The following is a 22,104-nucleotide window of genomic DNA, read 5'->3' as shown; positions in this document are numbered from 1 at the left end:
TAGACTACACAGGACATGATCGATGATTTATATTAAAAGAAGTCTGAAGTACAAAAGAAACTAAGATGAAGATGGACGGAACGTCCTTAAAAAATAACCGTACTAAACAAATAACCCTAAACCCAAGTTACCCTGTTGGTTTTAGAAGCTTACAGCCTTTTCCATTACACATTAAAAAAGGCACTATGGCCGAGTGGTTAAGGCGAAAGACTCGAATATTATGTCCGATATCTTTTCTCGTTTCGAGGCGCAGGTTCGAGTCCTGCTGGTGTCGTTTTTTTTTTGCGACGGTTTAAAGATTTTTTAAAATTATATGAAGTGATCGAGCGAACTTTTAATCATAAAAGTTCAAAATAATTTATATTTTTACTATTGTTGTTAAAATATATGGATTGATCGGCTGTTGGAGTACATCCTCGACAAAATCTCCGTTTATTGACAATATGACCAAGTTGTCCAGCATCCCCGAGGATGTGGTCCAACTATAAATAGTGCACTTACTCAATAGAGTGCGTAGTCACTTAATTTAGTAAGTGAAATTCGCGGTCGTCGTAGTGTCGACCTCCAAGATTGATTGAGTGATAGACACAGAATATCTCCCAACGAACATATTAATAAAAATATAAAACTAGCATTTCACAAAAAAAATCAAAGAAATAAAAGAAGGAAATTTGAAGAGTCAAGTAAATGTCATTTAATCATCAAGCGTCACAATCCAAAACCGAAACGTTATAGTAATATTCGACAATTTGACATATCACGAAAGAGTTGAACAAATTACAAAAAACCAAGTTCCTGTATTTAAAAATACATATAATAATTCTATAATTATATAGCGTCAATTAAACAAAATTAATCAATTAATCAATATACATTCTGCATTACTTAAAAACATACTACCCGACTGCAACAATTACAACAATGTACTTTGATGTTGAACACGCGTTTCGTTTAGTCAAAGGGAAGAAGACAATTTTTTTTAAAAATGGCTAATCTAGAAGGAATCAAGATGGCGATCAATCAATAACTGACATATTCAATTTGTTATGCAAACTATTATGGGAAATCTTAATAACACTCAAAATTAAAACATCTCTCGTTTATCGAGTCACTCACTATAACTACAATTTTTTTTTAATGATACAATTTATTCAACAAACAAACAAACCTTCAGAATATTTCATTAAACAAGAAATTTTAAAAAAAGAAAAAAAAATAAAAATGCAGGGTTTCTCTCTGGGGGGGATTCCACGGGGGAACAAAGAGCATAATGATATATAAAAAAAAAATCAGAAACAGAAACAGAAACAGAAATAGAAACATAAGGTATATAAAAAATAAAAAAAAAACAATAAACAATAAACAATAAACTAAAGTTTGAGGTATTCTCAATGCGGCCGATGAAGCCCATTGATTGCAGAATTAGCCCGACTTGGTACCGGTATCCTTGAAGGTTTCGTTCGCCCCTTGACGTCTGGCTTGACCTTCTTAAGCCTGACAACATCTTCAAACAAGGTCAATTTCATTACTTTGCACATCACCGCACGGGTAATTCTGCGCGCATCTTGGCCGGCCTCATTATTATAACAATCCATCTCTGAACTTTCTAAATCACCCCACTTTTGCATCAATTTTCTAGTCTCTATTTTAAATTGCCACAACAGACGGGTCACATACATGTCCAAAACGAGTCCAAGGTGTGCGTAATCCCATAATGAAATGCAATCATAATATGCTATGTCGTTCAGCACAAACTCTCTAACCAACGGCGGCAATCCACCAAGTCGGGGTTCTATTCGCGCTAAAAACACATCTAATCTATCGCATGTAGACCCGTCCGAACGCGCAAACTTCTTGTACGTCCGGTCGCACTCACGCACTAAATCAATCAAAATCCAATTTTTTGCTTCGACCACGCTATCATATGATAGAGAGTCGTTATTGTTTGGTTGTTGCTGTTGTTTTTCTGGTTGTGAACGCGGCTCCTCGAATGCGCGAGGGATTGGACTACTGTCAGCCCAATCAGCGATTAATGGTACAGCCTTTGATAATGGCTGCTGTTGTTGCATTCGCGGCTCCTCGTGTTTGCAAGGGATTGCACTAGGTTCAGTACAATCGGCGAGTAATGGCAAAAATTCAGTGCAAACATTTCTTGGTTGCTGCTGTTGTTGCATTCGCGGCTCCTCGTGTACGCGAGAGATTGCACTAGTTTCAGTACCATCGGCGAGTAATGGCAGAAAGCAAATTTCAGCCTTTGATGATGGCTGCGACCGTCGCGATTGCGGCTCCTCGTGTACGCGAGGGGTTGCACTAGTTTCAGTGCAATCAGCAGTTGAGGGCAAAAAGCCAATGTTCACCGTGGTTGGGTTTTGCAATTGTTGCAATGTGTCCTCGTGTGCGCAAGGAATCTTGAAAATTTTGTTGCAAACGTCAAGGCATTCTTCGTCTTTCCATTCACAATCCCACTCCTCATAGAGAGCATAGAACAAACTTGCTTTGTCTGCGATCATGACGTACAGCCTCGTCAATTCATTCTTGTATTCGACAAGTTTTGAATGAACCTCCTTCTTCATTTCTTCGTCCAATGACGAAGGCTTTGCGACGTTGTCGGCTTTGGTAGTGGGTTTCTAAGTCAACAAGTTAGTTAATGTTATCACGACATGGACGAATAATGCCATTACGTGTTTGAATGGGTTGAGCCAACTAAACAGCCTAGTAAATATATTGCTACTGTCACGAGGCTGCGGCTTTGGTTTTGGATGCAATGCTACGTCCACTTCATAACGTAGCCGTCCTTCTCTAATATGCAACTGTGTAACTTTGCGTCGCAAATCAAACAGCTCTTTGTCCAAATTGGACAGCATTTGCTTTTTGCATTGCAAATGACTGTTTTTCTCTGGAGACTGCTTAACCTGTTTTTCTGTTTTATTCTAAAACAAACGAGTTAGTTATATATAATTACAGAATAAAGCAAGGTGCCTGACGTACTGTCTCCGACTTGCTGAATGGAGCGCATTTGGCCGCTTCCATTTTTTCAGGCAAAATAGGAGTTGGAAACACTTTGACCATATTGTTTAATGTAAGATTACGCTGCTGGTCTGTGACTGTGTGAACGTAATGTGAACTAAACTTGGATGATGAAGAAGAAGAAAGAGAGACGTTACACAATTTCTTTATTGCGTTGTCACGTTGTTTGTTTACACGTTTTGCTTCCAGCCGATTTGCAAACGCGCACAATGCCATTCATTCATTTTTATTACCCGAGCGTATACGGGAATTCGCAGCCTTTTAATTGTAATTTATTAATATAGATAAATACAATAACTGTATGCCAAACCAGTTAGTTTTAATGGGGATGAAAAAATGGGCATACTAGAGAAACGTTTCTTTTACAGGCATTCCTTTACGAACTTTGACGGGAAATATTTAACTACGATTACTGCGTTCACCTGAAACGTATATCATCAAACGTGTCATCCGCTAGTTAACATTTATTGACTCGCAAATTAATTAATATATCAATTGTCAGTCAGTCAATTTTGTTTTTCTTTTCTAAAAAAATAGGTTTTACACTCTAAATGAAATGAATAAAAATAGTTAAGAGTGTAAAAACACAGTTCCGATTTGAATTTCTAGTTATTTTGAGGCGATAGCCGACATCAAGTTTTTGAACCACATGCTGTTAGGAAAACTCTTATTTAATTTTTTGCATTTAAAATATTGTTATATTAATTCTTTAGTTTAAGTCCATATAGAACTATAAAGTTATGATGTATTTGGTATATTATTGTAGAGCTCTTCTTGACAAATCTTTTCTTTTGGCTCACTCTAGCCTTTCCTATGTTGTGATAGATATATAATAAGACGGTAAATACATGATACAAAATACGCAATATAAAAAAAAACACGACATACAAAGATCTGTACTACATGTAATAAATTTAACGTCTTAACCTCAGATTTGGGAAAAATCAATAGCAAAAAAAAAAAACAAAACCGTAACTTTGTAGCCCCCAACTTTAGCTATACTTTAATATTTTTAATTTTTTTTTTAAATTTGTTTTGCATGAGAAGATACGATTTGAAAATCAATCTTCTTGGCTGCCAAGTGGGTTTCCTGTCTTGTCTTGGTTTTAACAACCGTCTTCACATTATTATACATCGTCTTACAAATACATTTTTCTATTTCCATGTCCTTCTCTCCGGCTTTGGCCAACTACGTTGCGTGTGAGGCGTAGCCTCAAAAAGAATACAATAATTACGACAAACACGCCAAATAATTCCAGTAACAAAACACGCTGAAACATCCAAAATGTAAGCAAGTTCACACTAAAAGCAGTGTTCAGTTACTGTGCGGCATTCCTTTGCACGGTCCTTAACCGCAGAATTACACTGCAAACCAGGGTATAAAAATGCCAACTAGACAGTTGTTCAACTCTCGAGATGGTGGTAGTCGAGTTGGGGTCGAGGTCGGGGGAATGAAGTTAAATCAAAACATAATGCAATTTATATATAGAACTTCAAGTTTGGGATAGCTATGGAAGCACGTTCTTGATTTTGGTTTTGAATAAATATATTATCGCGTATATATTTGAATAAATTAATACAATTATAGTTGATGCAAAGGACCGGTCCTACCTGGGTTGCCATGGAAACAGTAGTAAACCGCGCATTCAAATCCGGCCGGAGCATATAAACATTAAATCTACATTTCTCCACACAACCATAACGCAGCACGACACTGCCAACACAAACGATCTGGTGAAAGACATGTATTTTTGAAAATTTAAATATATTTTTTGATTATTAGTGAATTTTTGATTTGTCAATTTTTTTGTTTTAGTTATATTGTCAAACAATTACGCGCTTCGAACTGAACCATGGCATTGCTAGATAAGTGCGTTCCCGAGATGACATGTCACTTTTGTCTCAATCGATCGAAGTGATAAAAAAGAAATTGCAATTGCTGCACATCATTTTAAGAACTTTGCGGATAATAGTAGGTGTGCCTTCGGGGGGAGGGTTCACACGCCTATGAAAATGTGCCGGAAGTTTTCAGTATCGAGCCTGAGGCCTTATTGCCATAGTTTTTTTTATTATTTGTTTTGCTCAGTTCTGTTTCGCTCCATTTCTTTCCGTTCTGTTTTCTTGCGCTTTGACTTTTTTGTTCAATACGTTATTATGCTACGATCTTTTTCAGTGATATTTTGCCTGAGATTGGTTTTACTTGTCTGCCAGTCTTTTGGGTTGAATGTAATTTTTTGTATTGGTTCCTGTTGTCTTACTGTATGTGCCTGGATAATCTTTTTATTCATTCATAAAGGCATTTTCACTTATTACGCTTATCTATTTATCTTTATTGCTATATGCATAAACACCCCATAGATGAACTTCAGTGTTGAAACAAATGAGTTGGCTTATCTATTTGTGCTAACTGCACATTTATTTCTCGAATAGCCCATTCAACGTAATGATACTAGGTTTATTTCACTTATTAAATATTTTTCTGATATGTACATTGAATCCACAACATTTTGTGCATGAAAAAATTACGAATAATTTTAGATATTTATCACATAAAAAACTGTCTCTTGGACTGGCCACCACTCGTATGTACTATACATACACACTTTCTTTTTATTTTGTTCTTTACTGTGCAAAATAATGTTTCTTCAGCAGTTTTGATCTCATTACTGCTGAAGTCATTAACACTTTTCGTGCTGATCACCTATAACTATCGAAGAGCATGCAACGACAATATCATATCCTTCTTGGTCTTGCTGGTTTTGCCCTCTTCCAGCTGCATCAGATATATCAACCATTTTCTTGTTTGCTTTGTATATATATATATATATTTAAGTTATATTTTAGTTTCTGTTATTGTCCACTAGTTTTTCGGTTGAAATCAGTATACATTTATTCAAGTGACCGTGCTGAACGGTCTCAGGCGAGTACCGTTTTCACTAAACTACATAAACTAGAGGTGGGAATTTTTCCCAAAATAATTGAGTGTCCCAAACGCGTCACTAAATAGTGACAAGCAAAATTGAAACTAAAACAAAACAAAAACCAACGAATAACCTTAAAAACCGACGAGGGGAAACAAAAATTAATAAAGGAATTTTATCACAATGACAAAATCTCTGTTTATTGATAGATAATATTAAGACGAAGTTGTCGAGCATCCCCGAGGATGTACTCCACCACTTTATAGTGATAACATGAAAACTAAGTTGTTAAGCATCCATTTGATAACTTGTACAAAAAAATTACTTACTTTTTAACAGATATAATAGCAGTTCACGTTTTAAATGTACAAAGTAAAAAAATAAAACGACACCAGCAGGACTCGAACCTGCGCCTCGAAACGAGAAAAGATATCGGACATAATATTCGAGTCTTTCGCCTTAACCACTCGGCCATAGTGCCTTAATACTGCAAAATTTAAAACTATTTAGTCAAACTGAATAGACATGTAATGACAAAAACTAAGGGCCTTGTATTTTTTTTTTTTTTTTTTTTTTTCACAATAGAATATAATAAGATGGATCCACTTATGAATTGATTTGGTGAAATATGAAATATGTGAATTGCAAGGCGTTCGTCGTCGTTCATATATGTTGAAATTGTATTTTTAAACCCTTTTCGGTTTGCCACTTAATAAAACATTATAAAATTAAAACAAAAGTACCATAGATAAAATCACAATAGCGCCGCATAACGAACGCCATCGCGTACGCGACGACCAAGAAAGATTAAAAACGTTTGTTTGGTTGGCACGCGTGGCTTTTCTGGCCTTGACAACATTTCTGAACATTCAGTCATCAGACCTACACCTCATTGTTTGCCTTTTGTTTTGTTTATCGTTTTCATCTACAATCGTCGTCTCTATCTTCGCGTGTCACATACTTGATATGCCATTCACCCCTCGCGCAGCGACTCCGCTGTGCGTCCTCCTGGCTATCGCGTTTGGCCTTCAGCTCGTGGCTGTCATTTCAGCGCCGATTGTTGAAAAAATTACGCTGGCCGATTATCAAAATGTTAAATTTGGTGTTTTTGGATACTGCACTTCTTCAGGATGCAGCAGCGTCCGTATCGGATATCCAAGTACGTTGTGTTTTAGTCAACCCAAATAGCTGCCTTTTTTTTTTTTGATTAACACATTTTCTAGGTTCCATTGTCAGTGGAGGTAGTAATGAGTTTTCATTGCCGTCAAATGCTCGACATTCGCTCACGAATTTGTTGATCGTTCACCCAATCGCGGCCGGCTTCACCCTTATTCTGTTCATTTTTTCATTGATGGCTCATTTTCACAGCCCAGCAAATTCTCCGCGATATCTTTTTTTTCTTATTATTTTTTGCTTGCCGACATTTATCCTCGCCCTCCTTGCTTTTTTAGTCGATATCTTGTTGTTTGTCCCCCATATGGCATGGGGTTGCTGGATCGTGTTGGCCGCGACTGTCCTTATCGCAATTTGTTCATTAATTCTTTGCACCATGAGACGAACCTTGTCTTCTCGGAAAGCTATGAGGAAGCGTATATTTGATGGAAACGATGGTGAACTTCCTGGCTCTCTTCGGCTTAACCAGTTTTCTTACTTTCCTCCGGGAACTCAAGAACGCGGCACTACTGGGCTCAATACAGAGGGCGATCGAGAAGTTTTGATTTACGATAACGAGGCTAAGACAACGAATGTTTCAGAAGACGAACTTTCGTTAACTCGAGACCGTTCTGGCGGTAGCGATGCCCATGCAGTCTCTGATTACAGTCATCCAGTAAATTCCACATATGATGAACAACGACAACCGGAATATTATTCACAATCACAGGAGAGCTTAGCTCGGGATTATAGATACAATGACGCATCCCCGCGTTTAGTCCGAGGAAGACAAGGTCCGGCTTCTGAAAATTCATACGGGCGTCGAGGTCCAAACCTTTACCGTGAACAATTGCAAGTTGAAGAAGGACAAGAGTCTCGGTTGGACGCATACGATGAATATTCCCAGAATAAACCCGTGAGATCAAACAGGGGCGGCCGACCTCCTTACGCAGTAATAGCACCGCCTTCTGTGCCAGGTATTAATCCTAATAGTGAAAGTCATTTAGAATCATTCCAGACCGCCAGATATATACCAGAAACTGATGATATTCCTATGGCTGGTACTCCAGTTAATGGGGATGGAGAAACAACCCCTACTATGGAAGTACATTTAGATAATACACAAGCTGCAACCACCGGAAATACTGAAGACGCCACTGATTTGGAATATGTCCCGCCAAGGCAAAATTGGGACGAAACTAATCAGGCGAGCGAAGACGCTCAAGTCGAGCGGCCAGCTCGGGAACGGATGAACAGTGCTGATTATTATGACGATGTTGCTCCACAATTCGCGGACGAAATGTTAGTTGGAAGGTCGTATGCAGCATATTCACATACTCCGATATCCACAAGATCACCTTACTCAGAATCTCGTCCATTGCCAGCTCAGCAGCAGCAGCAACAATATTTTTCGGCTCAGCAGCAGCCAGGCCGATCGCTACGTAAGGCAAGGCCTAACAATTATGGGGCGCATCCACCACCACCTGCACCTGCACCTGATTATTTGCAACCTGTGCCAGGCTCGCCTGATGGGTCCGTATCTTCCAATTTCACATCGATATCACAGAGAGGAGTGAATCCACGATATTATCAAGCGCAGCAGGCATCGTATAGAGGGAATAACGGCAACCGGCCAGATCGAACGGATATGATGTTGAGGTCAAATCCAGATTTTGAAGTACGAGTTGGAGCAACTGCAGGTCGCAATGGACGACAACGGTTGCCACAAGCACCAACCATAATGGGCTTGACAGGTGATTCCCCATATGCAGCGATTTCTAGAGGTGCAAGTTCAAACAATATTCATGACCATGTTTAGTTTATTTGCGTATCAGGCCTACTATGTATTATTATGTTTTGTAGTTTTTATGTTTAGGTAGTGTGTTTATTTGGTTTTATGATAGTTTATTTACCGTCTTCACCTCTTGTATGAGTCCATGCACCTGCTCCAGTCTGTCTAGGTTTTAATATTTCAGACTGGGTCTGTGTCTGCGGCGATGTAGTATAACTGTTTAACTCTTCCTGTTCGTTTTGATCTTCAATTTCAAGCTGGGTCTTTTCCTGTGAAGTCATCTTTTTTCTTCGTTGGAATGAAATTTGGCTCAAGAGGTTGACCAAGTCATGTTCTGATATTCGATTTCGAGCCAGCCTTGAATCCGGATTTCGAACGTAGCGGTTTGACACGTCAACAGCGCCTTCGGCAGAAAACGCAATTACATATGACATTTTCTTTCCCCAGCCTTGTTCATACAAGCGAGGTTGATCCCATACGGCTTCGCATGGGTCAACATGAATCCATCGTTTATGAGTTTCAGAAAACACTTCAGTCCATACGTGATCTTCAGCATTCCATATCCATCTAGCTCGAGATCCAAGAGCACGGCAAAGTAAAGTAAAACAATTTGCCCATTCACCGCATCGACCCTTGCGAAACGTGAGAAGCTTGCGAGGATGACCATATCGCGGGAACCGAACAAGTGTACCATCACGAGGACATTGAAAAATTTCAACCCGACCGGCCCCATCAGATCGTTCAACAGGAAGAGGAGGTTCCGCACCAAGCGACTGACTGGGTTCCTATTTCACTGTTAACCAAGCAAACAAGGAAAGGACTGGGTTTATTACATTGCAGGTTGGACACGGCGGCACCGTAATCCATGTGAAGAAATCAGATTTGAACCATTTGACAAGAGCTTGAATTAAGTAATCTTGATGGCCCCATTTGTTATCAATATCATGGTTTATATCAATTTCGGCTTGAGCAAATAATAATTCAAGCGGTAGAACTTCAAGAGCTTCGTCCAGGAGGCTCTGGCTTTCGTATACTAGTGGGGTTAGTGATAAGTTTGCAAGTTCTGATGCAAATTGAGAACTTTGGGGAGCAGATGGCAATGAAGAATGAGCAATCTTTTGCGTGTAACGTTGAGTTAAGTCTTTGATCCAGTCTTGAGCCATTTTGTGTATATATTGATTTTCTATGGGGTAATAAATAAGGCTTTTAATTTATTATATCTGGAGCGTTGGGGTTTAATTGATCTATATTTAACTTTTGTCCCGGTATTCAGTTTTATATTTGCATTACCAAATGATTGTTGAAACGGCAAAAAAAAGAATAAAAACACTTGAATGTTTACAACAAACGTGAGTATTGAAAACATAAATCACACGGTAAAAAAAGAAAAGATTAATTGAATTTAGATGCAACCGGACCGATGTGTACTGGGCCAACACAATCAACTTTAATGGCTTGCGTCAAGACGACAGACAAGCACAATCCTGGTTTATGCTCGGAATCGCATTAGCTGAAGTAGTAGATTTGATTGCCATTAACCCTGGAGATGATGATGAGTTTGCCAAATTAGTCGATAAGGTCTTGCAACGAGACTACGGAGAATCTCAGCTAAGCAAGTCAAAAAGCTCAAAGGTGATTATTACGTACCAAGGAAACCGAAACAATTTATGTGACTGGTAACTAACAAAAAGATACAGAGCAAGCTATTATTTAGGAATTCAACATCTCGAAGGAAGCAGGAATTGATGACCAACCAGGTTGTTCCATTTGATCTGGCCTTGAGCCAGCTTGCCATGTCCCTGTGCGATGTGCTTATTGATACATACGATCGATTACGATTTACGGTTTCAGAATCCATGTTTGCCAAAGTTGATAGCAAAATGCAGAAGCTTGTTTTGGAGCCATTTATTAAGGAATTTGAGAGCCAAGGTCGAACAGGCGCGGCGCAAGAGATTTGCCGTTTGTCTTCGTTAATGCTGGAATCAAAATAAACAGGATATATTATTTTTAGATATATATATATATATATATATATATATATGTATCTGGTGAATTGAAACGGATGGCGTTTATGGCTTGTCTTTTTTTTAAAAAAAAAATAAAATGAAAAAACTCGAAAAGTAATGGACTTAATAACCACAATTTTTGGATGTTACAAAAAAATTGAAGGAAGGAAGGAAGAAATGAGGGAATGAATGAATGAATAAATAAATTACATTGTCAATTTGTGAGTCTAGTGTACTTCTGCTCACCCAGCTTGTCAGCTGGCTCGTAGAGATCAGCCATAATGTTACAAGCATCCTTTATGTTATCGATACTGAGATCGAGGTCGGACCACCATTCGGAGCCAATGTCGACATGGCAAACCCGAGAAGCAAAGTAAAAAGCCGCGGCGGCAATCAAATTTGATGAAAACCGCAAGCAAAGTTCAGTGCGGACACTGTCGTTGATAAATGCCCATGCCGACTTGCTAAGCGCGTTTCGTTTGCTCTCGTCCGGCACGAGCCTGCGCGTTAAAAAGACGAGAGGCGAGTACGGGCTTCGAACAGTGAGGTCAAAGCAAGTAGCTTCTAGCAGAAGTTCCTCAGTAAAAAGAATAATGTCTCGCCACCGCCAGTATTCCTTGGTCTGTTCGTCCACCACCAGGGTGTCATTCTTCTGTGCCACCCGGCAGCACGCCACCACCAGGTCCTTGATCTTGCGACCGGTCTCCTCGACCTTGGACGCCAAAAAAATGCAGGTCGCAGCCACGTCGTAATGATGATGCCGCTTAAGACTAAACCGAACGTAAAATCTATGAAACAAGGTAGCTGCCACGTACAACGTGTGCGGGGGTAGCCGGACCTGCATGCCCACAGCGACGAGAAACGAAGCTCCCTTGGCCCTCAGCGTCGTCTCGGATTGAACAGAGATGCCTTCTCGGACCGATGGCGTATTCACCAGCTCCTCGGCAGTAAATAGCCAAACATTGGGCGGATATGGCCATGTCATGACAAACAAAACAAACAAAAAAAAGAAAATCCGACGCAAGAGCAGCAAAATTCGAGCCAGACAACGTAATTTGAAGCGGAAACAAGTTTCCAGCCGCAGAGCGCGCGGCTCGCCTACCAATTGCTAAAGCACGTGAGCACAGTTTTTGTGCTGACTCAGCGTTTACGTGGACAGTTTTTCTGTGCCTTGCCTTTCTTTGCTTGTTTGTAGTTCTCACTCCGCCGTCCGACATTGCCTCGCCAGCTACCAGAAATAATTCACAGAATTTCAGAATATTTCTTGTTATACATGGTACTATAATTGGACACGACTTTGCAACTTTTTTTTTTTCCCATCCTTGTGACAGCTCTGCATTTGCAGAGTTTTCTCTTCATGCGTTTCAGGCGTCTGCACTCTGGTCGCGTCGTGGGCACGCTTGGGTCGTTGACATCTCCGCTGTCTTCGCTGGTTATTTTACGATTATCATCTTCATCTTCGTCGTCATCTTCGTCTTTTGTGGCATCTCCGGCGGCTGCTTCAGAAACGGCTCGGTCTTCAGGAGCAACCGGCGTAACCAACCATTCCAATTCATATGTTTCGATCGAGATAAACGAACACTCTTTCCCAGAACTGTTCCCTTTTTTAGCAAAAAGAAATAAGTCTTCAAGCTTGAAAACATCATCATCTTCGACCTCTTCTCCTACAGATGCTGGATCTGCTAACGATCCCAATGCCTATGTCTCGGTTGAGATCGACAATCATTCATTTCCAGAATTATACTCGCCTTTAAAAAGAGGCGTTGCTGGTTCGACGCCGCATTATATATCTCGGAAATCATCAACACAGTCGGTGCCGTCGTCTCGCAAGCCATCGGAATCAACGTCATTTTCAACTCGAAAGCCGCCCGGATTGTCAGCGCCGTTTTATCGCAAATCACCACCGTCGGCACCGCCCACATCAGCCAGCCACAGCTACTCTGCATTTGATCAGGCCAGCAATGCGCATGCAGAGTTCAAACTGACACCAATTCGCGGACCTATCTCCCGCGCCGCTGCAGACAGATACAGGGGCTCCAAACTGCTTTCAATCGATCCTAGCACTTTTGATACAAATACTTCCCCATCAGCTAATACTAACAATCATTATATTGATCAGGCCAAAGGTGTTGCTTCGTATGGATGGGGTTTTCGCGGCTCGACTCCGTTTTTAATCATGCCGGCAAAAGCTAGGTTTGTTTACCCATTACGTCTCAATCGCATTGACACCGTCCAAACCGCATCGCTCATTCCACTCGATCGAGTATCTTTGGTTGATCTCGACCGAAAGATTCTGCATGATTCTCACATGGATCCCATTATTCGCGCAATCGTTCACGAAAAGTTTAGCTCCGCAAAACACAAGCAGGCAATTATTGCAGATGCAGAGGCGCTTGCTCTGTTACTTCTTCATCTTAAAGATATTTATGATGGTTCTTTTAGGAAACGCATAAAGACGGCGGGTTCGCGCAGCTTTTGCCTTGAAATGTTTAAATTTGATGATCGGATTTTCATCAGCACCGTGAACATTCTTCCCAATTTTAAACCCGACAGGGAAGCTTTTGATCGAGTTCGCACAATCACAAGTAACATCATCCGCAGGGCTACATATGACCAGTCACTGTACAACAGATCCGAAATTGTTACATATCAATTTCAGGACCTTCGCATGTTAGTTCGTTATCCTGTCGATCTTCTCATCCACAATGATTCCACCACATCCACTACAGCTTTTCTTAGAGTCACCAACCCAAAAAATAAATCACAACAACAACACCTTCCTGTGGTTGCGAAAGCAAATTCTCCAGTTTCATCGTCAAGGCTTCAATTTCAGCCGCATCCCGATCAGAAGGCGAACCCGAACGATTTGGAAGCTTATCGGATAGAACCATATGACGAAATATGGCAAGACAAACTTCCTTACGAGTTGTATTTTTCAAGACTCTACCGAGGCTATTCGATCGCTCCCATAGCCGAAGTAAATGAAGATCTATTGCTCTCATGGCGTCCGGCTACTTCAGGATCTGCGACATGGTTGAACTATTTTGAACAGCAAAACAGCCTTCATTTAATGAAATTGTCACAATTACTTCATCAATTTAAGAAACTAGACAACGGGAATTACTGGATCGAGTTTAAAGAGAACGCTTTTGATGTCCACCGAAGGAAGGGAGACGGTCCTTCTCTGCTTGAGGCCACACTTCAAGATTTGTAAATATATTAAATATAAATATAATTACAAGTTATTTAAATATTAATTATGCAAAAACCCAACCATGAATGTCATCGAAGACATAAAATAAAAACATGTTTTAAAATGATCGATTGTCATCGTTATCATGATCATCTTCTTCCTGCTCCGACTCTGGATGTTCGCGTTCATGTTGCGCCCAGTACTGCACCTCCAGATGCTCCAACCGCTTTTGCAAGTCCACGTCCGCGATCTCGGCGTTGCCAACAACGGACAAGGTCTCGTCCGCCTGCACCGGTAATATATCAAATGATTTCTCGTGTGACAACGCCTGAGCCTGCTCCGTCGTCACAGAATGACCAGACAGCTGCCACTCCGAATACTGGCGCTGTTGCTCCTCAAGCCGGGCCACCTCTGCCCATGCCCTTCGGCACTCCAACCGGGCGGCCTGCAATTCCCGACGTGACTCCTCCAGCATCCATCTTTGATTTGCCTCGGCTTCCGTCGCCTGCTCAAGTTGGGTTATTAAATCTGCTCGTAGGCCGCGCTCATGATCCATCTCTTCGTCCATGTCCTGTGCTAGCTGTGCCATCCGCGCCCGCTCCTGCGAATAGTCCTCATACCATTCAGCATACTTTGCATTCGTCTCTGCACGCCGCTTCTGTAACTCCACAACGGCCGTCAACAGCGCCATACCCGTCGTGGTCAAACCTTCTACCATAGTATTCAGTTGTGCTGCTCTTGGTTTTTTTGTAATATTCGTTTCATGGGCATTTAACCGCTGGATCCAGTATCTGTGTGCCTCCCCCATCATTAGCATAATTCTGTTGGCATAAACCTCGCATTTTCTAAATTTTTCTTACCCACTGATACCTTCCACATCGGCACAAATAGCATCCCAATCGTCACTGGTCGTACTGGGAAGATCAAGAGGAGCCATGGTCGGACATACACGACCACGTTTCGTACGTTAATCCATGCCCCCTTGACGCGTTCGGTACATTCGCGCGCCAGTCATTCTTACATAATACGGTTGATGTTTGTTATAACTTGAATATTCGAGTTAGTCGAACTTCCAAAATATACACCAATTGCACACGAAAGGCAAAGGTCAACTGCATTCGTATGTGCGGTCATTGGTTTTATCTGAAACTTTCTAATTAAACGGGTCCCAATTTATCAGAAAGCAAGTTAGACAGTGCTGTGGTTCTTGAGATGGTGACACGCGACAATCACAAGCTTAAATTGTTTATTGCCAGGCTTGAGAAGTGTAAGACCCTGGCTCTTGTGAACGGTTATAGACCAGGCCAGTTTTAGAGAAAACTGAGTTTGAAAAGACTAGAAAATATAAGAACAGAACCATAGTAGTATTGTGAACCGGTCCATATATGCCATTGCCCCCGAAACCACGTCATTTAGATGTGGTTGACCCTATTGGACGACATGGCTTTAATTTACATGAACTTCAACGTTATGTGGGAACTTTGGATCATCCCGGACAAGAAATCCAGTATCTAAATACGCACTTTGCAGACAATCAGTGTCGCATTACTGATGAGCATGGTTATCAATTTGAATGGTAACTTCAACAGTCTGTTGGTTTAGTCTAACCTGAATGTTGCTGACCGCTATACCACTAAGCACACGTTCGTTCTGGATTTTTTTGGCTGGTTGCCACAGCAAATTTTTCAACTTTCCGAGCAAACTGCAGAATGACTGACGTCTTTCTCGTGTCAGCAGCGCCATCAACCTTCAAAAGAATTTGCTATCTATTTCTACCGCTAAAAGCATCGCAATGTGCGGTGACCGTGTCAAAGGGTTTGCATTGCTGTGCATTTAGCAGCTCTGGAGCGGCGTTGCTCGATAGTGATCCTGTGTCAGATCCTGCCTTTGATTATCCTCAGGTAAGTCGAATGTTCCCCTTCCCATGTGAAATACAGGACCCAGTCATACGTCCTGTCAATGTTCCGTTCGCCCAAGATATCCGGCCGGTCCTCAAGCTCAGTGAGATCGGCCGAGTGCGTTCGACACATGTTCTCGAGAGGAGTTACCATCAATAGACGTAGACTTTTTCTGCTGCTACGCGTTGGATATTTCCATACTACACCATCACAGCAACATACTATCCGCTCAGAAGTGCAATCTTCAGCAGGGTTCAGACAGATATTTTACCAATATCCCATTGATATCAAAGAAAGAAAGAAACTCTGGATGATGATGATGATGACAGCGAACCGCTACCTTGCAAACCCAAGCATCCACTCAGCATGTCTCTTTCGAGGCGATGTCACACCGAAAGGACTCGGCCGATCTCACTGAGCTTGAGGACTGGACAACTTGGGAGAGTGAAACATGCACCGGGTATATGGTTGGGACTTGCATGTAGAAACGTTCGACTGATCTGATTTCTGGGACAGGACATGTTCAGTTGAACCAGATGTCGTGTGGTTTTCCTCAGCTTTTTACTTTAGACACTTCCTTTCCCATGAGCCAGTACACTTAATAACTACATATATATGCTCAATATAAACAAATAATAAAATCTTTGGAGGCAAAAGTTAAGAGGAGTATAGTAGCAGAGTTTTGATTTAGGTTTTCAATTCAAAAGAAACGAGATTTAATTTTTGCCAGGGGACTTCGAAAACTCGAGTCTACATTATACTCACATTGTATACTTCACTGCATACTAATACAAAGTAAACCATTAACTGTAGTTACATAACAGAAAAAAACAATATATTGCTTATTCTTTCTCTTCTGTTTTCAGTTTCATCAAAAACTTTAGAAAATCACGCTGCATTCTGTTCTCCATTGAAATATCTGGCAGATCAAGCAAAGGGCTGATGTATCGCAATCGTTTGCGACGACCATTCTTTCCATGAACACTCAAAGTTCGAACAGCGAACGAGCCCTTAGGAATCGTAACGTGAAACTCTTTATCTGGTTCTGATGCCAAAACTGGCAACTCGTGCATTGAAATATGTGGTGGAGATGACTTGAGTAACTCGTCGGCGTCGATCATAGGTTTGTGCGGTAAACTAGAATCCATTCGTTCTTCGTCAGACTCGTCCCATGAGTATGGTATCGAAGTTTCAGAGTGTGTAACAGGGTTTGGATGGCTGTAAGGTCGGTTGAAAATGATTTGTTCCTGGTGCTGACCTTGTTGGATTGGCGAAGAAGTTGAAGACTCCCATTCAAGTTCAAACTGAGTTTGAAAGTTTTCATTAGGTTGATAGTCTTCAGAGGGTTCGGCTATCACTTGGATATTCTCTCCAGAGATGTCGAGCAATGTTCCGTCAGCTGCAGCAATATAAAGTTCCTCCTTTGATTCTTTGTCAGCCAATTATTGATTTAATTTAAACTATTTTAACGTCAAAGGGTTACAAAAAAGAAAAGTGGTACACGAACTTCTGGTCCATTTGATTGTTGCGTAATAAACTCCACTGAGGGTTTAAGATCTTTCTCGTCATCGACTGTGGTTGCCATTGTCGATGTAGTAGATGCGGGCGCTGTGCTTTCGATTCTATCAAGTTATTCAAATTTTCATTTAACAAAACCAGTCTTGGGCTTACAATCTCGTCGTGATTCGTCGAATATGAGCAGCTATGTTCTTGTTTTTTCGTAGAGCTTCTGGCTTGCCGAGCCGAGGTGCACCATCAATTGGAATGTACTCCATGTCTTGGATATACAAAACCGGTAGATACCTGTCCTTACCAATTCTAGGCCTATGCAATGCCGGTATGTCATTGTCCATATCCACGCCAATGATGCCGGATGTGATTGTGTCATACGGCATAAGATGCAATATAGCTCGGATATTCGACAAGCAGCAACCTCTGGTATGCTCAGTGAGTCGCCGTCGATAAAGTCTGATGCATAATAAGCCTGTGAGAATAGCTTTTACTACGATTGATCTGACTATCGTACCTGTAGAACTCTTCTACTACATTTGGTGCAAACACTGCGCAAATGTACGCCTCCCTGTCAGAAATCATACCAATAATGTAATTTTCTGGGGGCGAATTCTCATATGTAACGAACTAGACGAGCAATATTAGCATTTCCTCCTCGAGAACATAATAGTTTATCCTTCTTGCACTCACCGTTTGAAGCTGCACCGCCCCAGGCAAAATGCCCAAGTCGTATTTCCACGCATAACCCCCCTCAAGAGTGCTATTCACTAACTGTCGTAGAAATGGCTTGCGGATTTCTGCCGCCATAGTGATCCAGGAACTTGGACGCGTCTCAGAGCTAAAAAGTAGTACATTTTATACGAAATAAATCATTATTACATAATTCATGACTGTTAGTTATGAGCACATTTAAGATTTGGGCTCAACGACATTTATCAAGGACAAATTGTTTAAACATCACAACAAGTACGTTCTCCAACCATGGACGACCTGTCGTATCTCCAACCAGGTAAGCAACAATAGATTTGTTATACAAATTGAACGCCATTAATTTATTCAGGGTTTGATCCTACAAATTTTCGCGTGCCGGACCTTCGACGTGTGCTTGTCTTTCATGAAGTTTACTTTCCATCAACGGCCAAGAAAGCCGCGCTTGTTGATTTGTTTAATGATCATATCGCATCTAATGCTGCTCAATTACTTCAAGATATGAATGGAACATCTTTTGAGGCAGTTCCTGCTATTGTGGATGCAGTAAGTTTATCTGGAGCTGAGTTGCTATTTTCCTTTTTGTGTTAACGCAACCCTACAGAACATCATTAGCTCCCTGACGCAAAAGTCGTCGTCGTCGCCGTCGTCATCATCGTCTCCAACAAAGAAGAAATCTACTGTTTTGAAAACACCTAAAAAGAAATCTAGTGAGGCTGTTGATACAGTTGTAGTAAGTTGATTTTATTCTCATTGGCTTTTTTTTTTCCACTAATGTTCTATACAGGTTCCTGACGAAGGCTCACCATTTTCATCGAAGAATCCCTTTCAAACTCCAAAGTCAAAGTCCTCTATAAGAAAGAGAAGTTCAGTGGTACGTGATATGTTTTTTTTTTTTTCAATTCTCGCTAATGATTATTGTCAGGTCAAGTCAAAGAAGAAAACACTGCTCACCCCAGAGTCTAAACCAAAAATTGGGTCGGAGCCTGAGTCGGAGCTTGAATTGAAGTCTGAATCCGAGCCTGAATCCGTTCCCGACCTCAAATTCTCTGAAGAATATGGTAGTGACAGCGACAACGAATATTCTGAAGAATCTACTAATAAATCTGGTCCAGAAGCCTTTAATCCCAACTCTTTTGAACCTGATTATACAATTCCCGGTAATGAGTATGTTTACGGTGAAGAGCCGGCAGGAAATAAGAAAACCGACGAGAAAGGATTTCCAGTTTTTAGTTTTCTTCTCTGGGCAGTTTCCGTTTTAGGTGTATTTTATTTTTTCTTCTGGAGTAAAGAAAAATTTAGAATCGGATATTGTGATGTTGATGGGGTCGGTACTGTTGTTGATTACAAGAATAACAATCCATGGTTGGCTGCCATCCAGCCAAACTGCACGCCTTGCCCAGCACATGCAATCTGCGGACCGAATTTTACCGCTAAATGCGTACAGGATTATGTCTATATCTCTCACACTTTTTCATTTAGCGGTTATTTGCCGTTTCCACCTTCTTGTGTTCCTGATACTGAAAAGCTTCAGCGAGTTAAGGTATTGATGGATGAAGCATTAACAGTTATTCGTCGTCAGCATGCGCTCATTCAGTGTGGATTTGTCAAGCGACAGGTGGCAGAAATTGACGATAAAGATCCTACGGTTTCACCTCAACAAATCAAGGCTAGTTTATTAAAGATCAAGGCCCCGACTCTAACTGATGAACAATTTGACGAATTATGGGATGTGGCTTATAAAGAAATTTTGCAACAAGATGACATATACCGGCTTGAAAATGACACTAAGATCGGCTCGACCTCGACTGCTCAGTTTTCCGTTATTTGTGTGGCCAACAGAGCTCTGTGGGCATTCGCATCTCAACATTTTCAAAGGCTATTTCTGATAGCATCTGCTTTTATTTCAGTGTACTACCTCTTTCGTGCTTCAAATGCTTATCGTGAGCGCAAAACAGTTGTCAAATCGCTCATTCGCAGGTCATTTGAACTTTTGGAAGAACAGCAAAAAATTGCTGATGCCGATACGTCAGGTACGCAGCAACGTTACATCGTCATGGCTCAGCTCAAAGATACACTTTTAAGAGATTTTGATGACGCTGCTGAGCGGCGCCATATTTGGGACGCAATTCAAAAGTCGGTCGAGACTAATACGAATGTGAGAAGTCGTCAGATGGAAATTCAGGGTGAAATTATGCGTATATGGGAATGGATACGCTTGTAGCAAGTGTAGACTTGTATAGCTAATAAAAGAAGACGATAATCTCGTTTACGTTTTTTAAATTTTAATTTCAAACTTTGGATACGGTACGAGAAGACATGAAACCTGTTCGCAAGCAACTATAGAGTAACAAATTCGTATTGGTATATATTGACTACTCAGCTGTCAAAATTTCTCAGTTGGCATTCAGTACTCATTAGTACATGAATAGTCATTTTTATATTAAATTACAGGCTATGCCTGCTATTAAACTCATATATAATAAATTACAGTATTCGTAAAAACATGTGCTCCCGGGCTAAGGTGGCATTGATTAACTGCCACAGAGTAGGTCTTACAATTTTGTGTTCAATGGTATGTATTGAGTACAGAGGCAAGAATAAATGAAAACGTAATTTTCATGTTATCATTTTTTCAATAAACAAAAATTTTTTTTTATTGATCTTTACTTTAGGCTCTTGTAAAGGTTTTATTCAGTCGTTGGAGTTTGTTTGGCAGTCGTATGTAGACAATGTAGTATAATACGCACGAAATTTACGTGGTAGAATTCACCCTGAAGAAAAGTGGGAATCTAAATAACAGCGTGTTTGAGTGAGTTCTTAATTGAAAGAGTATTTTGTCGTCATGATGGAATTCCTTTTATGACTTTTCAGTTAACTGGTTGGAATCTGTGTTTACTCTTTGGATTTTATGTGGCATTTTGTTAATAATTGTAGTCACTAATTAGCGACTGGTTTGGGACCCTCAATGGCCTTAGTCTTATAGGAAAAAATCTCCCTCTATATATTTTACTTTGATGAGAGCGATATTAGACTGACTTACGAGAACTAGTGAAAAATAATAAGAAATGTGCTCAACCCAGCTAAAATATAGAACTAGAGATTGAAATACTAATTACTTCGATTCGAGTGGTGTGCTCTGTTAGCAATTCACTGCATCCACGAAGACACAGGGCAAACGAATAACTAAAAGAAAAAGATTCTACATGTGCGGGACAATTTCGCTGAACAACATCTCTCGAGAGGATACAAGCTGTGTAATTGAAAAGTCTAATTAAATTAAAAAATATGATGTCACGATCAAATGTTCAACGAACGGGCGTTATATAGAACCAATATACTCTTTAGTAGTTGATCACAAATTCCCATCGCTAAATTTAGTTGAGAACCTATGCATGTTATTTAGTCAGTGAAATTATTAACTAATTTACTTAGTTACGTTGCTATTTCTCATTGTCGTCAACATTGTCGTATGTTATAGTATATGTACAGCACAAACAAAATCCTAGCCTGCCTTAACCAGCCACACAAACTCCAACAGTAATAAAAATATACTACCTTTTAAATCGATACGTTTTTCGATTAGAAATTCGTTCGATCACTTAATCAATATACAAAATGTTTTGTAAAAAAAGTTAAAAAAATAACGACGCCGGCAGGACTCGAACCTGCGCTCCCATAGGGAAAGAGATTTCTAATCTCTCGCCTTAACCGCTCGGCCACAGCGCCTTAAACACATTGTACACAAAATGTAATTAAACAGGCTAAAAGGTTCTGGTATACAATCGGTCCACTTATAATCATCACCAGCCAAGGTTCTGTCGTCCAAATCACTGACTTCAAGAGGACGCACGTGTCTCTTTCGGCACAGAGGGCTCCGTTGTGCCCCCAGAGC

General features: G+C 40.6%; 11 protein-coding genes and 3 non-coding genes across 14 annotated transcripts; 7 read left to right on the top strand and 7 right to left on the bottom strand.

Moving 5' to 3' along the window:
* Positions 1-179: 179 nt before the first annotated feature.
* Positions 180-274, top strand: V1514DRAFT_t102. The gene has a single exon. It is a non-coding gene; the product is annotated as a tRNA-Ser (tRNA).
* A 1,114-nt stretch (positions 275-1,388) lies between these two features.
* V1514DRAFT_322321 (uncharacterized protein) lies at positions 1,389-3,069 on the bottom strand (the record flags this gene model as incomplete). Its single annotated transcript, XM_066926109.1, has 3 exons — positions 1,389-2,627; positions 2,682-2,930; positions 2,989-3,069. 3 exons carry the CDS (start codon positions 3,067-3,069, stop codon positions 1,389-1,391), a joined length of 1,569 nt encoding a protein of 522 aa, XP_066781109.1.
* A 1,971-nt stretch (positions 3,070-5,040) lies between these two features.
* V1514DRAFT_337531 (uncharacterized protein) lies at positions 5,041-5,777 on the top strand (the record flags this gene model as incomplete). Its single annotated transcript, XM_066928692.1, has 1 exon — positions 5,041-5,777. A coding segment is annotated over one exon (281 nt), but the record flags the coding sequence as incomplete, so codon positions are not given.
* Positions 5,457-6,081, top strand: V1514DRAFT_337530 (uncharacterized protein). The gene has a single exon (XM_066928691.1). The coding sequence runs from the start codon at positions 5,541-5,543 to the stop codon at positions 5,889-5,891; it is 351 nt and encodes a 116-aa protein (XP_066781107.1). The 5' UTR covers positions 5,457-5,540; the 3' UTR covers positions 5,892-6,081.
* Positions 6,082-6,334: 253 nt separating this feature from the next.
* Positions 6,335-6,429, bottom strand: V1514DRAFT_t101. The gene has a single exon. It is a non-coding gene; the product is annotated as a tRNA-Ser (tRNA).
* A 290-nt stretch (positions 6,430-6,719) lies between these two features.
* V1514DRAFT_337527 (SUR7/PalI family-domain-containing protein) lies at positions 6,720-9,042 on the top strand. The gene is made up of 2 exons (XM_066928690.1): positions 6,720-7,107; positions 7,172-9,042. Exons 1-2 carry the CDS (start codon positions 6,915-6,917, stop codon positions 8,917-8,919), a joined length of 1,941 nt encoding a protein of 646 aa, XP_066781106.1. The 5' UTR covers positions 6,720-6,914; the 3' UTR covers positions 8,920-9,042.
* V1514DRAFT_344896 (uncharacterized protein) lies at positions 9,006-10,055 on the bottom strand (the record flags this gene model as incomplete). The annotated part of the gene is made up of 2 exons (XM_066929208.1): positions 9,006-9,677; positions 9,726-10,055. The coding sequence occupies 2 exons, from the start codon at positions 10,053-10,055 to the stop codon at positions 9,006-9,008; spliced, it is 1,002 nt and encodes a 333-aa protein (XP_066781105.1).
* On the top strand, positions 9,987-11,123 carry V1514DRAFT_337523 (uncharacterized protein). The gene is made up of 3 exons (XM_066928689.1): positions 9,987-10,241; positions 10,299-10,524; positions 10,590-11,123. Exons 1-3 carry the CDS (start codon positions 10,186-10,188, stop codon positions 10,881-10,883), a joined length of 576 nt encoding a protein of 191 aa, XP_066781104.1. The 5' UTR covers positions 9,987-10,185; the 3' UTR covers positions 10,884-11,123.
* V1514DRAFT_337521 (cyclin-like protein) lies at positions 10,982-11,908 on the bottom strand. The gene has a single exon (XM_066928688.1). The coding sequence runs from the start codon at positions 11,881-11,883 to the stop codon at positions 11,113-11,115; it is 771 nt and encodes a 256-aa protein (XP_066781103.1). The 5' UTR covers positions 11,884-11,908; the 3' UTR covers positions 10,982-11,112.
* A 202-nt stretch (positions 11,909-12,110) lies between these two features.
* On the top strand, positions 12,111-14,150 carry V1514DRAFT_337520 (uncharacterized protein). The gene has a single exon (XM_066928687.1). The coding sequence runs from the start codon at positions 12,256-12,258 to the stop codon at positions 14,110-14,112; it is 1,857 nt and encodes a 618-aa protein (XP_066781102.1). The 5' UTR covers positions 12,111-12,255; the 3' UTR covers positions 14,113-14,150.
* Positions 14,151-14,160: 10 nt separating this feature from the next.
* V1514DRAFT_197650 (uncharacterized protein) lies at positions 14,161-15,108 on the bottom strand. The gene is made up of 2 exons (XM_066924650.1): positions 14,952-15,108; positions 14,161-14,882 (listed from the first exon to the last, which is right to left on the bottom strand). Exons 1-2 carry the CDS (start codon positions 15,026-15,028, stop codon positions 14,210-14,212), a joined length of 750 nt encoding a protein of 249 aa, XP_066781101.1. The 5' UTR covers positions 15,029-15,108; the 3' UTR covers positions 14,161-14,209.
* Positions 15,109-16,675: 1,567 nt separating this feature from the next.
* V1514DRAFT_337511 (uncharacterized protein) lies at positions 16,676-18,391 on the bottom strand. Its single transcript, XM_066928686.1, has 5 exons — positions 18,192-18,391; positions 18,016-18,128; positions 17,661-17,957; positions 17,497-17,611; positions 16,676-17,410 (listed from the first exon to the last, which is right to left on the bottom strand). The coding sequence occupies exons 1-5, from the start codon at positions 18,306-18,308 to the stop codon at positions 16,832-16,834; spliced, it is 1,221 nt and encodes a 406-aa protein (XP_066781100.1). The 5' UTR covers positions 18,309-18,391; the 3' UTR covers positions 16,676-16,831.
* V1514DRAFT_337509 (Man1-Src1p-C-terminal domain-containing protein) lies at positions 18,360-20,528 on the top strand. The gene is made up of 6 exons (XM_066928685.1): positions 18,360-18,510; positions 18,562-18,755; positions 18,814-18,942; positions 18,997-19,083; positions 19,135-19,270; positions 19,325-20,528. Exons 1-6 carry the CDS (start codon positions 18,483-18,485, stop codon positions 20,431-20,433), a joined length of 1,683 nt encoding a protein of 560 aa, XP_066781099.1. The 5' UTR covers positions 18,360-18,482; the 3' UTR covers positions 20,434-20,528.
* A 1,328-nt stretch (positions 20,529-21,856) lies between these two features.
* V1514DRAFT_t100 lies at positions 21,857-21,938 on the bottom strand. The gene has a single exon. It is a non-coding gene; the product is annotated as a tRNA-Ser (tRNA).
* Positions 21,939-22,104: the final 166 nt, after the last annotated feature.

This window comes from Lipomyces japonicus, assembly GCF_038497905.1.
Source record: "Lipomyces japonicus strain CBS 7319 unplaced genomic scaffold V1514scaffold_61, whole genome shotgun sequence".
NCBI classification, from domain to species: Eukaryota; Fungi; Ascomycota; class Lipomycetes; order Lipomycetales; family Lipomycetaceae; genus Lipomyces; species Lipomyces japonicus.
The sequence above is the reverse complement of the archived record's forward strand: the minus strand, read 5'-3'. Positions and strand labels throughout refer to the sequence as shown.